Source organism: Ahaetulla prasina, chromosome 1 (genome assembly GCF_028640845.1).
Source record: "Ahaetulla prasina isolate Xishuangbanna chromosome 1, ASM2864084v1, whole genome shotgun sequence".
Classification (NCBI taxonomy): Eukaryota; Metazoa; Chordata; class Lepidosauria; order Squamata; family Colubridae; genus Ahaetulla; species Ahaetulla prasina.
The window spans coordinates 283,126,528-283,141,480 of NC_080539.1; the positions used below are offsets into that span (position 1 = coordinate 283,126,528).

At 38.3% G+C, this 14,953-nt stretch overlaps 1 protein-coding gene across 2 annotated transcripts in view; it reads right to left on the minus strand.

The window, feature by feature from the left end:
* NAV2 (neuron navigator 2) overlaps positions 1-14,953 on the minus strand; it is a 321,401-nt gene that overhangs the window by 11,248 nt on the left and 295,200 nt on the right. For both annotated transcript variants that reach the window (XM_058161305.1, XM_058161296.1), the window contains 5 exons: positions 10,584-10,752; positions 8,269-8,504; positions 6,412-6,566; positions 3,818-4,086; positions 3,566-3,684 (listed from right to left, as the gene is read on the minus strand). In XM_058161305.1, the coding sequence (XP_058017288.1) occupies positions 3,566-3,684; positions 3,818-4,086; positions 6,412-6,566; positions 8,269-8,504; positions 10,584-10,752 (948 nt within the window). The remainder of the gene's footprint in view (positions 1-3,565; positions 3,685-3,817; positions 4,087-6,411; positions 6,567-8,268; positions 8,505-10,583; positions 10,753-14,953) is intronic.

Here is a 14,953-nt window from a genome sequence, read left to right on the forward strand (position 1 = left end):
TAAAGAAACCCTATAACCTGTTGAACAACCTGTTTAATATACTTGGAGACAGATGGACAAGCATTATGCATATCAAAGTTATTGCTATGTTACATCTGTAATAAATATTCATGCAAATATTGAAAGTTAATCTCAAGCACTCACAGACTTGTACTGCTTAGAAATAGTGAAAGGCATTATTATTTCCCCCCCCCACTCAATTTCTCTATAATCAGAATAATATATAACTTATTAATGTGCAAATCACTATTTAATATGTCAAGAACTAATTCTGTATCATGGTAAATTAAAATTACAATTTTCTCTTGACCCATCTCTTCCTATTACTAGTTTTCTGTCTTAACAATTGCAAGGTGGTAAATATATCAATGTATACGTGTATATGAATATTTGCATTAGATGGCTACATAGACAATTGTAATGATTTACAACTAAAATGATATGGTATAGTTTTTTTCCTTTCTTTTCTTTTTCTTTTTGTAAACACTTTCTATGTGTTTTTGTTTCAAAATAAGTTTATTTAAAATTGAATACGACACAAAGGAGGAGAGATAACAGCCCTTTTCAGGAGCTGGCAATAATCAAGTTGGAGCCCAAGTCAAATGTTTAGAATAGAATAGAATTTTATTGGCCAAGTGTGATTGGACACACAAGGAATTTGTCTTGGTGCATATGCTCTCAGTGTACATAAAAAAAAAGATACGTTCATCAAGGTACAACATTTACAACACAATTGATGATCAATATATCAATATAAATCATAAGGATTGCCAGCAACAAGTTATAGTCATACAGTCATAAGTGGAAAGAGATTGGTGATGGGAACTATGAAACGATTAATAGTAGTGCAGATTCAGTAAATAGTCTGACAGTGTTGAGGAAATTATTTGTTTAGCAAAGTGATGGCCTTCGGGAAAAAACTGTTCTTGTGTATTTAATAACTTTCCAATTTTGCATTTTCAGAAAAACTCAAACTGGAGCAAGTGGGGGCTATTACGTTCATGGCTCAAAATAGAATTCCTCTTCACAAAGATATGTTATATTCTTTCATCAGTGATGTGCCCAAGGAGTCACTGAGCGGACAGAAAAAAAAGGGCAGGTCCTGAAAAAAATGGGCAGGTCCTGTTCTTCATTTCAAAGTCATAAAATGTGTTTATAAGCATTAAAAACCTTCGAGAGAAAGAGAGAACTGCCAAATGGAAATGAGTGCCAAATGTAATATTTTTTTCATTTGATGGTGCTAAAGTCCCTGCAGCATACGGAGAACTAGCATTTTACATCAGGATTAAAATCCTGTTGTTGATGCAACCTGACCTCGACAAAACAATTATTTACGTTTGGAAAAAGAAATCTGTACTAGGGCTTTTTTTTTTTTTTTGGGGAAAACTTTAGTTGCCCTGGGCATGGCTCCCTGTGTTGGTGCAACTTGAATGCCTTCAGCAGACTAATTTTATATGTCTATTCTTTGGACTACTGTACTAACACTATTCCAGCCTGGAGAATATTAGTTAGACACTATCTAATCAAGGATTCCCAGCTTATTTATTCCAACTGTCTGCATTTCCTTCCATATAGCAGGGAGGTTATGGCCCCATGAATGATAACCATTCATCTACCTGAAGAGGAAGGCATCACCTTGCTCAGCTATACAGGAGTCCAATATGAAATTTCTGGAGAACAGCCTTTTAAAATGGAAATGCCTTCTTAAAATGGGCTAATGAGAACTGAGAACAGTTAGAAATCAAGAAAATCAAGTTTGTCTATGATTAATGAGGTTATTGACCAAGGACGACTACCTGTGAGGAGCACATGGCCTTAAATAGTTATAGCAATAGCACTTACACTTATATAACACTCAGTGGTGCTAAGCAGTTTACAGAGTCAACATATTGCCTCCAGCAATCTAAGTACTCATTTTACTGAGCTTGGAAAGATGGAAAGCGGAGTTAACCTTGAACCGGTCAAGATTGAGCTCCTGACAGAACTAGCCTGCAATATTGCATTCTAACCAGAGGTGGGTTTCAGCAGGTTCTGACCAGTTCTGGAGAAACAGTAGTCGAAATTTTGAATAGTTTGGAGAACCAGTAGTAAAAATTCTGACTGGCCCCGCCCCCATCTATTCTCTGCCTCTCAAGTCCCAGCGGATCAGGAGGAAATGGGGATTTTGCAGTAACCTTCCCCTGGAGTGGGGTGGGAATGGAGATTTTACAGTATCCTTCTCCTTTAGATCATATCGCAAGATCTAAAATGGAGAGCTAACATCAAAAACTTCATTAAAAAAGGACAGCAAAGAATGTTCTTTCTGCGCCAACTCAGTAAGCTCAAACTGCCCAAGGAGTTGCTGATTCAGTTCTACAGAGGAATTATTGAGTCTGTCATTTGCACCTCTATAACTGTCTGGTTCGGTTCTGCAACCCAACAAGAAAAACACAGACTTCAGAGGATAATTAGAACTGCAGAAAAAATAATTGCTACCAACCTGCCTTCCATTGAGGACCTGTATACTGCACGAATCAAGAAGAGGGCCGTGAAAATATTTACAGACCCCTCGCATCCTGGACATAAACTGTTTCAACTCCTACCCTCAAAATGACGCTATAGAGCACTGCACACCAGAACAACTAGACACAAGAACAGTTTTTCCCCGAAGGCCATCACTCTGCTAAACAAATAATTCCATCAACACTGTCAAACTATTTACTGAATCTGCACTACTATTAATCTTCTCATAGTTCCCATCACCAATCTCTTTCCATTTATGACTGTATGACTATAACTTGTTGCTGGCAATCCTTATGATTTATATTGATATATTGACCATCAATTGTGTTGTAAATGTTGTACCTTGATGAACGTATCTTTTCTTTTATGTACACTGAGAGCATATGCACCAAGACAAATTCCTTGTGTGTCCAATCACACTTGGCCAATAAAAATTCTATTCTATTCTATTCTATTCTATTCTATTCTATTCTATTCTATTCTGCCACGTCCACCAAGCCATGCCACGCCCCTAAGCCACATCCATAGAAACGGTAGTAAAAAAATTTGAAACCCACCACTGCACTGCACCACCAAACACAGTGATTAAATAAGTGAATGAATGAATAAATGAATGAATTTAAGAGTCTCAGAGCACTTAAGCAGGGCTGATATTTTCAATTCCATTTGGGAGAAAAAGGGGGGATTTTAAAGGTGAAAGATTGGCTCTTGCAGAGACATAGCAATCCTTAAAAAAGACCCAATCTCCAAAATTGGGGCGATTCTTACATTTTGCTAAGTTTAAAAAGAAAAACTCAGTGTTTTTCCCCTTAACGCTAAACAAAACATGGCAAGAAGTAGATCCAAAAATGTTGGCTCTGTTGCCTTTTGGGGCATTTGTGGCTGCTTTTCGAAAGGACACAAAAATAAAGTGTGATCCCACGCCTGTTATCCAGGAATTTCAGGATTTTGCAAGTCCTATCTGATCACGAACAGGATTTTGCAAGATCCTATCTGATCACAAACAGTGCACCTGTGCTGTAGTTGTCATATTTATATCCCGGTTTTTGTAAACTGGATTTACCTGTAGCCCTTCTCTGACAGCCTCAAGAAGATAGGGAACAATGGAATAGTTCCATAGGTCAGTAAACCAAACCCTTGATCCATCCACATCTAGAGGGCAAGAGAGAAAGAGGCGTGGACCTGTGGAAATCAAGAGAAATGTAAAGTGGATTATTTTCAGTAAGGAGGAACTGGTGCATTTATTTTAACCATAACATTATACAATGACAAGAGAAATAAAAAAGGGACCTATTTATTTTATTTTATTTCTCACCGATAGTAACATCTGAAGAACTGTGAGCTTCCAAGAACTTGTTGAGATGTTGCCAAACCTTGGGAATCCAGTCTACAATCTTAATTAATTCTGCATTTCTTATCCGGCCACCAATTTCTGTTTCAATGAGTTTTCTTCTCAAGAATCGGGCAAGAAAGCCCTTGACTGGCTCAGTGTGATTGGCACATAGTACCCATCTAAAGTTGTGGTGCAGCTGAAGGTTAGGTGTTGAGGAAGTTGCTTGGTTCATTGTTCCAATTATGTAAGGGCTGTAGGAAAAAGATTAGTCAGCATTTATTTTTAGAAAATCTTTTTTTTAAATTTACATTATCATCTCATGTGCTTTTTTGCTTCCTACTCATAACATATGAATAGATTCTATCCTAGAGTTATTGTGATGCTCCTCCATGCTAGCTGAATTTCTGGAATGCTTTAGAACAGTGGTCACAACCTTTCGGACCTCAAGGGCCTCTGTGGCTCAGACTGGTAAGACAGTCTGTTATTAACAGCAGCTGCTTGCAATTACTGCAGGTTCAAGCCCCACTAGGCCCAAGGTTGACTCAGCCTTCCATCCTTTATAAGGTAGGTAAAATGAGGACCCAGATTGTTGGGGGCAATAAGTTGACTTTGTATATAATATACAAATGGATGAAGACTATTGCTTGACATAGTGTAAGCCGCCCTGAGTCTTCGAAGAAGGGCGGGATATAAATGCAAATAATAAAAAAAAAGGACCACTAAATTCATAATTTTTAATCCCATGGACCACTAATATGATCTGCCTAATGACTGACTGGGTGGGCATGGCTAAGTGATCATGTGACTGGGTGGGCATGGCCAACATGACGCCATTCATGTCAAGGGGTGCCTTGCCAGCCTCTACTCACCCCTCCCTTCCTAGCCACTCCTCGCTTGCCCGCTCGGGCTCCTTAGGGCCCCAACAGGTAGCAGTTGTTGGAGCTAAGCAGCCACCATGAGAAAGAGTCCATAGTTTGAGGACCGCTGATTTAGTACAATATAAAACATGCAAATAATTTTTCTGCGGACCACCAAAATTTTCTCGTGGACCACCAGTAGTCCACAGACCACCAGTTGGTGACCGCTGCTTTAAAATATTTTATTTACTTTTCAGGGAGATGGTCAGTTAAATCTTTGAAAAACATTTTAAAAACAGTGAGAGAAAAATTAAAATATACAGATTTAAAAGAGGAGAGTTACTGAAAAGAAAAGTGGTCAGAATGTGAAGCAAAACATTGAGAAATGAAAACATGAATAAAATCTAAACCAGTCTTCCAATGAAATTGAAAGCAGCCAAGCACAGGAAATCAGGAGTGAAGGCAGTTCAAATGAATACAGGTTTATTACATGCTAACACTCTCTACAAGAATCTGAACTACTAATGGTCAAAGCAAATTGGCAGTAGATAAGAGTCAGTGGAATTCAAGGTGGGCTGGACTTAGAACTCTTGTGGGCATGAAGGGATTTGAGACTGATGACATGATTGACCTCTCCCCTTGGACTCAGCCTGGTCATCTCCTACACTTTCTTAACCTACTGCCCTTTGGATGTACTGCTCATGATAGAATTCAGATTCTACCTGAAAGATACAATACTTGACAAGGGATGAGGAACAAGGGATGGACAACTTAACTACCATATCTTCTTCTTGTGCCATATCCGTCATTGGACGTTGGCGATCATGTTAATGATTTTAATTTTACCAACAGCCACACAAAAAAATACCTAATACTTTTTATGTATAACTACCTTATACATTTTCAAATTACTACTGCCATTCTGTGCTATAAATGAAAGAAGAACTGGCTTTTAAAAAAGGAAATACAGACATTGGCGGAACTCTGCAGAAAAAGGCTAGTAAAGACTAGTGTTTTCCATTTCTCCCAAAGCTTCTGTTAATACTGAAGCTTTAAGAAGCTGGAGAAGTCTATATAATGAAAGCACAGGGTATTTGTTTTAGGGATCTTCTAATTTGATAAAATGAAAAGCCAGGAATTGCTCTAGATTTTTTAAATTTCTTTTTGCTATGTGGTCATGTCTTTTATGTCTATCGGTTATAGAATGTAGCGTTTAATTTCAGCTTTAAATCAAATCTCAGGGTATATTCATGAAAACATAATTTCTCTTTAGAATTTCTTGTAATCTGTAATAACAATCTGAAAGGGAGTGGATTTACTTTTTGTTGTTAATTTTTAAACATTAACTAAGTAATAACATTTCTTTAAACAAAAACTTATGATTTTAGCAACACACAAACTATATTGCTATTAAACAATTCACATACTAATTTGAATGAATCTTCAGTCAAACCTTTGGTTGCAGGATTTATAATAGTATTTATTTTTACTGATTTGATTATATTCAGATAGAAACCCTGCATGCTCCCTTAAAAGAAATGCTTACTTCTGAGTAGCAGTTGAACTAAAATCAAGAATATTTTACTAAGTTTTATTTAAATAAACAATATTCTGATTGTGGGCACCGAAGTCAGTTAAGTGAAGGTTCACAAAATACGTTTGTTGGTAGAGAAACAGCCTTTACACCATGAAAGGCAGAGGTAAAACAGTGGCTGTTACCATTTGTGGTATTTGCAGTTCAAAAGCCCATTGAAGATCTCTCCTAGAGAGCTGACGTGATGTAAATTGTCCAAGATGATTACAAGAGGCATCTCCACTGCATTATTTTCACTGCTACATTGGTCTGCGAGATTGGATAGGTATTGCCGGAGTTCCTGTAAAAAGACACAAAAAAATGCAGTAGGAAAAAAAAATCCTGGCTTGCAATTATGGTTTGGAGATCTTGGGAGGTGATGAAGGCTCTTTGGTTCAATTCTAAAAAGTGCCTTGGAAAAATACAGCAGTAACACATCGCAACTACTACAGTAGTTCTTTTAAAAATTATTTTGAATGAACTCTGTACATAATTATTCAGGCAAGCTGGTTATCTTGCCTGCGATAACCGTGTTCTTTTGCTTAATCCTCAAACAGTGATCCTCAAAGCATGTAATTTCTTCTCTATTTGGTGCAAGATCTACCTTGATCTCATATCTGAATAGGAGGTAGTATCTAAAGCAGGAATAGAGCAAGGCCTATGAAAAGCAGTAATTATGAAAATCTGGCATTATAGGCCCGGATAAGGAAGAAGACAGAAAGAAAAGTAGCACTGACGGGCTTGGAATTCCTAAAGGATTAAGACACCAATCAAGACACTGCACTTACAGGAATGCCATTGTATAGGTGGATTTTGTAGAGTATTAGTACAAATTATCATTACAGGAGACAGAAGAGGAAATCCAAAAAGGCATTAATTAGTAACCGAATACCACTTCTCATTATATAGAACTGTGATGGGGAACCTATGGCAAGCTCAGCTCCGGCACGCATGCCTGCGCCAGCCAGATGATTTTTGGGCCTTTTAGCCCACCAGAAGTTAGCAAATGGACCGTTTCTGGCCTCTGGAAGGCTTCCGGGGGGTGGTGGTGAGGCTCCTAGAAAGCCTCTGGAGCCTGGGGAGAGCAAAAAACGAGCCTACCATGCCCACTGTGCCATTGCGTGCCAAAAGCAGGGGGAACATGGAGGGTTGTGTGCACATGCGTGGGAGGCGGAGCGCATAGAATTATGGATGTGGGCATGCACGTGCATGACCCCCCCGTGCTTCCCCTGCTTTTGGCACGTGATGGCAAAAAGGTTAGCCATCGCTTATATAGAAGAATCCCTCTTCTTGGTCTCTTAAGGCATACCAAAAATCATATCAATCTAGTATTCAAGCAAAGTGCCTAATATATCTGGTAAGGCCGGGGTGCCAAACTGAAGGCCCAGGAGCTGGAGCTGGCCCGCGGGGTGCTTAGATCCGGCCCGTGGGGGTTGCCCTGGAAATAGCAAAGGAACGGCCTTTGGTTCCTCTGCCAGTGTAAACGAAGCTCGAGAGGGCTGTGTGTGGCCCTCCCAAACTCTGTTTTAACTGGCAAAGGGTTGCAAGAGGCCGTCACAGCTGAAAACAGAGCTCGGGAGCCTATTTTCGCTGGCAGAGCACTCGAGCCACCACAGGTGCCCCCCAACAAAAGTGATGTCATGCTGGCCATGCCCACCCTGGCCACATCCACCCTGGCCTCCTGAGGTCAAACACAATCCTGATGCAGCCCTCAACGAAATCAAGTTTGACACCCCTGTGGCAAGGTATAAGAACTCATTTCCTATGAAATGTTTGCTCTGGAAGATAAATTATCTGTGAACAAAAACAATATCTATGAATGAAGGCAACTTTAGGTCTCCCAGGATAGGTGTCCCAATCTGGGTCAGTCACCAAGACCAAAGGTTTAGTCTTCCAAGCTTTCATGCCCAAAAGTTTGGGAGAGTAAAACTCTGGTCCCTATGTTCAACACAGATTGGATCCAGAAACAATATTTTCACCAATTCAGTATCCGTAATACTTACTTTACTGGACTTGTGATCCACATTAAAGGTTGCAATAGCACCATCAGCCAGCTCCCTGCCCTCTCTAAGCACCATATATTCAGACAGGCGATTGGCTAAGTATGTCTTTCCAGTGCCGCTTGGACCAGATAAAATGATCCTCCGATGTTCTATCAAGAGTGACACGTAACGTTGTAGAATTGGCTTTGGGATTAGAGATTCAAACACCAGACCATCCAAACTATTTTCTACAATACCTGTAATATTAGAAAAAACACAGTTTAAACCTTTTTCTTGCTTTTATTATGTTACTTGCACAAGAGAGGAGTGGCAGTATTTCATATGTAATATCTTTGAACTTTCCCATCCTCAGGCTCTTTAATTTTCAGTTTTATATTAACTTGATGAATATATCTTTTTCTTTTAAGTACACTGAGAGCATATGCACCAAAGACAAATTCCTTGTGTTTCCAATCACACTTGGCCAGTAAAGAATTCTATTCTATCTTTCAAAAGTATAAACTTTAAGATATCACATCAGAATTTGTTATAGAGAATAACAAATAAAAAAAAAATGAATAGTAGTAATCTTTGGAAGAGGCACTTTTTCCTTGGTGACCAATGTTGGATCTTTAAGATTCAGTTGAAGGCAATAAACTACATTCCCTTATTTGCCAATGGTCACGAACTGTTATATTTGGAAGAATAGATTTTCAAGTAACCCAAACATTACAGCAATTAGAACAGTTAATCAGTGGAACAAATTGCCTTCAGAAGTTGTGGGTGCTCCAACACTGGAAGTTTTTAAGTAGAGATTGGACAACCATTTGTCTGAGATGTTACAGGGTTTCCTGCTTGAGTAGGATGTTGGACTAGAAGATCTTCCAACTCTTATTCTGTTACTATATAAATACAAAGCTGTATTAGAAAGCTATCTGTAGCACTTCCCAATTTGGGGTAGGGGAGGGGTGGGGAAAGGGAAAAAAAATCTTCCTTTCGTAGATGGACCTTCACAGCTCTGTCATATATTCACTCTCTGCCCTAATCTGCACATATAAAATGTTATTGTATTATATAAATTATATTATATTGTATAATATAAATATATATTGTATTATATAAATACAGTTCTTGGTCTTAAGCTTTTTTACCAAAGGCCATTAAGTTATCTTTGTTGGGTTGCAAATGTGGATCCCAAGCTTTACTGTATTTGTTTACGTCTTTTCAAATAAAGAATATTTCAATGACAAACAAATTATACAGGTTAACAAAACTCTACATAAAAAGGACAGCTCCTTTCTTTTTAATAAGTTTAATTAATAATTAATAATGTTTTGTAAAATATCCACTTTAATTACACAGGTGATGGTTCTTGTTATTTGTGACTTAATAACCACAGATAAGAAAACTGTGGATCATGAAACCTTGAGAAAAACTCATGCATAAGAACACTGCAGAAGGCTTCTTCCAAACAAACAAACAAACCCTTCTGCCCAAAACTGGGAACAGTGGTAGTCCTCGCTTACCAACATCGCAATATTGCTATGTTCACAGCTTGCAATTATGATGATTGCAGCCTCTCAATCATATGATTGCCATTTGCAACCTTCCCTGCTGGTTTCCCAAAACAAGTCAATGGGGAATCTGGCATGGAAGGTTGCAAGTTGCTTTGATAAATTCTACCCCAGACTGGAACTAATGCTCTTCCTCCTTCCAATCTATGAGCTCCCTGCACTTGCGCCACACTTCAGCATCTCTGCCTTCAATTCGTATGCAGTCTGTGCATTTTTCTCAGCCCCATGCCCACCCTCCTGTGGTAACTGCACACTATTTACATGGGACTCCCCATCACTTCCCACTTAAAAATCCATGATTTTAGGGTTACAATGGCAATAGGGGTTGCCTGGATTGCTATTTTGCTAACTGATGTGGTCACATGATCCCATGCTTTATATGACATTGCTTAACAATGACAATTCCACACCCAATTGCCATCATAATCTGAGGACTGTGAATACTAGGCTGTGAATAAGAAGGTCTAGTCTTTATTTGCCAGTCTTGTATATACAAAACCTGGGCAATGGGACTATGACTAATGAGGCCCACCTGTAGAACTACACAAACAGGGACATGAAAAGTTCATAGGAATGTGATTGCATGTGACATTTCTTACTAATAGTGGTATGCAACTGAAGGAGAAACAACATTTAGTCAAGAAACAAAGACAGAAAGAAAACTAATTAAATCCTCCTATGCCCCTGAGATTTCTTCAAAGCTGAAATCTTTAAAACCTACAATTACAAAGAGTTGTAATAAATAAATCAGCCACAATTTACCTTTGATTTTCACAGAGATGGTGTTGTTTTCACCAACCAAATAGCCACAGGGTAGCAGCTCAGGTGTTTCAGTGCTATTTGTGCGAACAATTTCCCCAATGCTGTACCCCAGGACACTGTCCGAATTCAACCCAAGTTGACTCACAGGATCAACATGAATGATGTATTCCTGGGAAGAGGGAGCAAAAGAGAAAATTAACATACCGATGGGGTTTGGCTTTAAGAACAAAACTTCACAATCAAGTGCAATTCCCATTATAAAGAAATGGTTTTTAGCAAATATTTAGGAAATAATTATATGCCATCAACTCCGTTTTGACTCCGGGCAACCACACAGATAGGGATCTAATGTTTTTTCATATCCCCCAATGGTGCACTCATCACCACTGTAACTGAATCCATTCACCTTGTTCCTGGTCATCTCTCTTTCCTTCCATCTTTCCCAGCCTTTTCCAGAGAGCCAGGTCTTCTCATAATGTGCCTGAAGTAGGATAATTTGAGCCTGGTCATTTGTGCCTCAAGTGAGAATTCTGGACTGATCTGTTCAAGGATCCATTTCCGTTTGTCTTCTTGACTATCCATGGTATTCTCAGGAATCTTTTCCAATACCTATGTATTAAAGGCATCAATCTTCTTTCTATCTTGCTTCTTTGAAGTCCAACTTTCATTTCCACAGGGTATACTACGGCTTGCACAATTGTGGTCTTTGTAAATATAAACATATCATGGCATTTGAACATCTTTTCTAAGGTCTTCATTACTGTTCTACAAAGTGTAGTTTGTGGTGTATTTCTTGACTGCTTGTTCCTTTACCACTGATGGTTGATTCTAAAAGGCAGAAGCTATTGTGACAAATATTTCCCTGTCACTGGGACTATGCAAAATCTTCTGAGTGTAAAATATTCCATGTTAAGAATGGCTAGTTTACTTGTTTTGAATCCTGAGAATGGTAATCTCTGGATATTCACCTGATTTGATGGTCTATTTTTCCAGGTAGGTAGAGAAGCAAAGGTTGATGATTTCCATGAATAATTTTCTGTTCAATCATATTGTCAAATGCAACTGTGCACAGTGAACGTTGATTAAAATGTGGGTGTTATACTTTTAAGCTCACAGGTTGCCATAAACAAAAACAATGTTGTTTTGTTTGCTGAATTTGAGAGCGAGATGACAGAATGCAGAAGTGCATATGTGCATTAGGGAGAAATTTCAAACCTACAACTAAAGAAGTATATTTTTTATAGAGAATATATTATTCATGGGATGGGTTTAATTAATCCATCACTCCTGGGGTTTTTGATTGACTTAAGTTCTATGGCTATATGGCACAAGCATTATATGAAAAATGGACATTATGGACAACCAATCAATGATAGCATTAAGAATGATTAGTGATTGCCTCAAAAACTTTCAAACAATAAACCTAATTAGGCATTGTTACCAAAAGTGGCGATATGTGCCAATTTGTTTACAGCTTTATCACCGTAATCTAGACCACGGGTGTCAAACTCATGGTGTCACATTGTTGTCACCTGATGTATCACAACTTGTTCCTCCTTCACTAAACTGGGGTTGGAAGTGGCTAGCATGTGATGCATCCGGCCCATAGACCGCGAGTTTGACACCCCCGATCTAGACCAACTGCAATTTTTGTAGTTTTAATTGTACCAAATTATAGTGCTATCTATGCCTAGGTAAATGTAGAACCCAAGGTCTGCAGGCTAGATTGGATTGTCAACCCGACTCAAACTCCAAATGTAGAAGAAGGCAATTCTGGAAGAATGAAGCGCATTGTTCTAGAACCATTTCTGTCAGAGTTTTGATTTTGGTCCTGAAACTGTCTTGGTTGTTCTGCTCAATGATCTTTGCTGACAGGTAAACTTGGTTATCAATATTAAATTACCTCAGGTATAGTAAACTGGTTCTTACGTAAACTTTGAGATAAGCTGTGGTTCTCAAAATCTTGTACAATTAATCATAAATGCTTACTTACCAACAAAGAATCTGAAAGTTTCCTTTTAGGTCTCAATCAAATAAATTATATATGGAAAACACTGACATAACTTTCAAAATATGGCACTGTTAGAAAAAATGTCAAAAATAACATTATTTACCTTAAATAGTCTTCTAACAACGCCATCAAGAACATCCCATTTGGTTTTTCCACTGACTCCTATGCAGCCAATTAGGAATAAGCGAGGCCTAGAATCCTAAATAAAATTCAAGTGTGTTAAAAGAAAAGTGTTCAATGCTCAGCGCCACTCAATCGCCCCGATTCCACCCCGATAAAAGGGATTAAAGGGTCGTAAAAAGGAAATAAAAGAAAGATGTTCAAATAAATAATTCAGTAATTCACAATATTTAACTATGATCCAGCAGCATTGTTCCACAGTCTTTAACCAAATCTTATTCCAAAATATACTGTTAAGGATGTAAGACTTTTATATCAGACACTAACTGTAATGGAGAAGAATATTTTTATTGGCAAACAATAGTGCATGATTTCTTGTGTAATTTTACATATCTTTGGATCTCGCTTGTTCAGTAGCTTACAAGATATTGCCCAAGCATCCTTCTCTATATTCTTTATATCTATATCTTTATATCTATTCTCTAGATATACTTTGTATCTAAAACCAAGAAACTGGTATACATAAAAATTAACATTTTATGTTAATAAAATATCAGACTAGGATAATTTGAGCCTGGTCATTTGTGCCTCAAGTGAGAATTCTGGACTGATCTGTTCAAGGATCCATTTCCGTTTGTCTTCTTGACTATCCATGGTATTCTCAGGAATCTTTTCCAATACCTATGTATTAAAGGCATCAATCTTCTTTCTATCTTGCTTCTTTGAAGTCCAACTTTCATTTCCACAGGGTATACTACGGCTTGCACAATTGTGGTCTTTGTAAATATAAACATATCATGGCATTTGAACATCTTTTCTAAGGTCTTCATTACTGTTCTACAAAGTGTAGTTTGTGGTGTATTTCTTGACTGCTTGTTCCTTTACCACTGATGGTTGATCCTAAAAGGCAGAAGCTATTGTGACAAATATTTCCCTGTCACTGGGACTATGCAAAATCTTCTGAGTGTAAAATATTCCATGTTAAGAATGGCTGGTTTACTTGTTTTGAATCCTGAGAATGGTAATCTCTGGATATTCACCTGATTTGATGGTCTATTTTTCCAGGTAGGTAGAGAAGCAAAGGTTGATGATTTCCATGAATAATTTTCTGTTCAATCATATTGTCAAATGCAACTGTGCACAGTGAACGTTGATTAAAATGTGGGTGTTATACTTTTAAGCTCACAGGTTGCCATAAACAAAAACAATGTTGTTTTGTTTGCTGAATTTGAGAGCGAGATGACAGAATGCAGAAGTGCATATGTGCATTAGGGAGAAATTTCAAACCTACAACTAAAGAAGTATATTTTTTATAGAGAATATATTATTCATGGGATGGGTTTAATTAATCCATCACTCCTGGGGTTTTTGATTGACTTAAGTTCTATGGCTATATGGCACAAGCATTATATGAAAAATGGACATTATGGACAACCAATCAATGATAGCATTAAGAATGATTAGTGATTGCCTCAAAAACTTTCAAACAATAAACCTAATTAGGCATTGTTACCAAAAGTGGCGATATGTGCCAATTTGTTTACAGCTATGTCAGCCTCCACTCCAATCTTCATATAGTTTTGAATGATTATATCAGTAGATAGAATGTAAAATGTTTATTTCTGTATTATAAACTGTTAAGGTAATGAGATGTATCATACCTCCGCCCAGGGTGAGGGAAAGGAGCCTATTATGAGTGTCGGCTGACATAACAGGTGGGAGGGATGATTAACTACTGAGTGTTATCAGCGCGCGCTTTTCTAACCGACACTTCATTCCTAAGTTGACTGACATCCAGAGACCTGTGGAAGAAGATTACCACGAGGGGCCGTGAAGGAGTTGGCATTGGACCAGACCAGCCTGACCTCCTGGAGGAGGAGGGACAATTGGGGGGATATGATATGTTAGCCATATTTTGTCTCAGTTCCAGCTTTGCTTGGCTGCTATCAAGACTGTAAAAGTAAAAGTACTTGTTTTCATTCCAAATGAAGTCAAGGTGAATTCTTTCCTATTTATAGTCGGAGGTAGCCTGACATTAAGCTGGAACTCACATCATGTCTACCAACCAGGATTGCAATCGCAATACCGGGGGGGGGGGGAGAAAACCCAAATGTGATGGAAGGCCTGCTGCCGGCTGAGCTGGGGGAGGCGTCCGGAGGAATTTTTGCTGACACTTTTAACCCTGAGCTGGAAGATTGCAGAGCTCGGTGGATTGAGCAATTAAAGCTGGAAGAGGAAA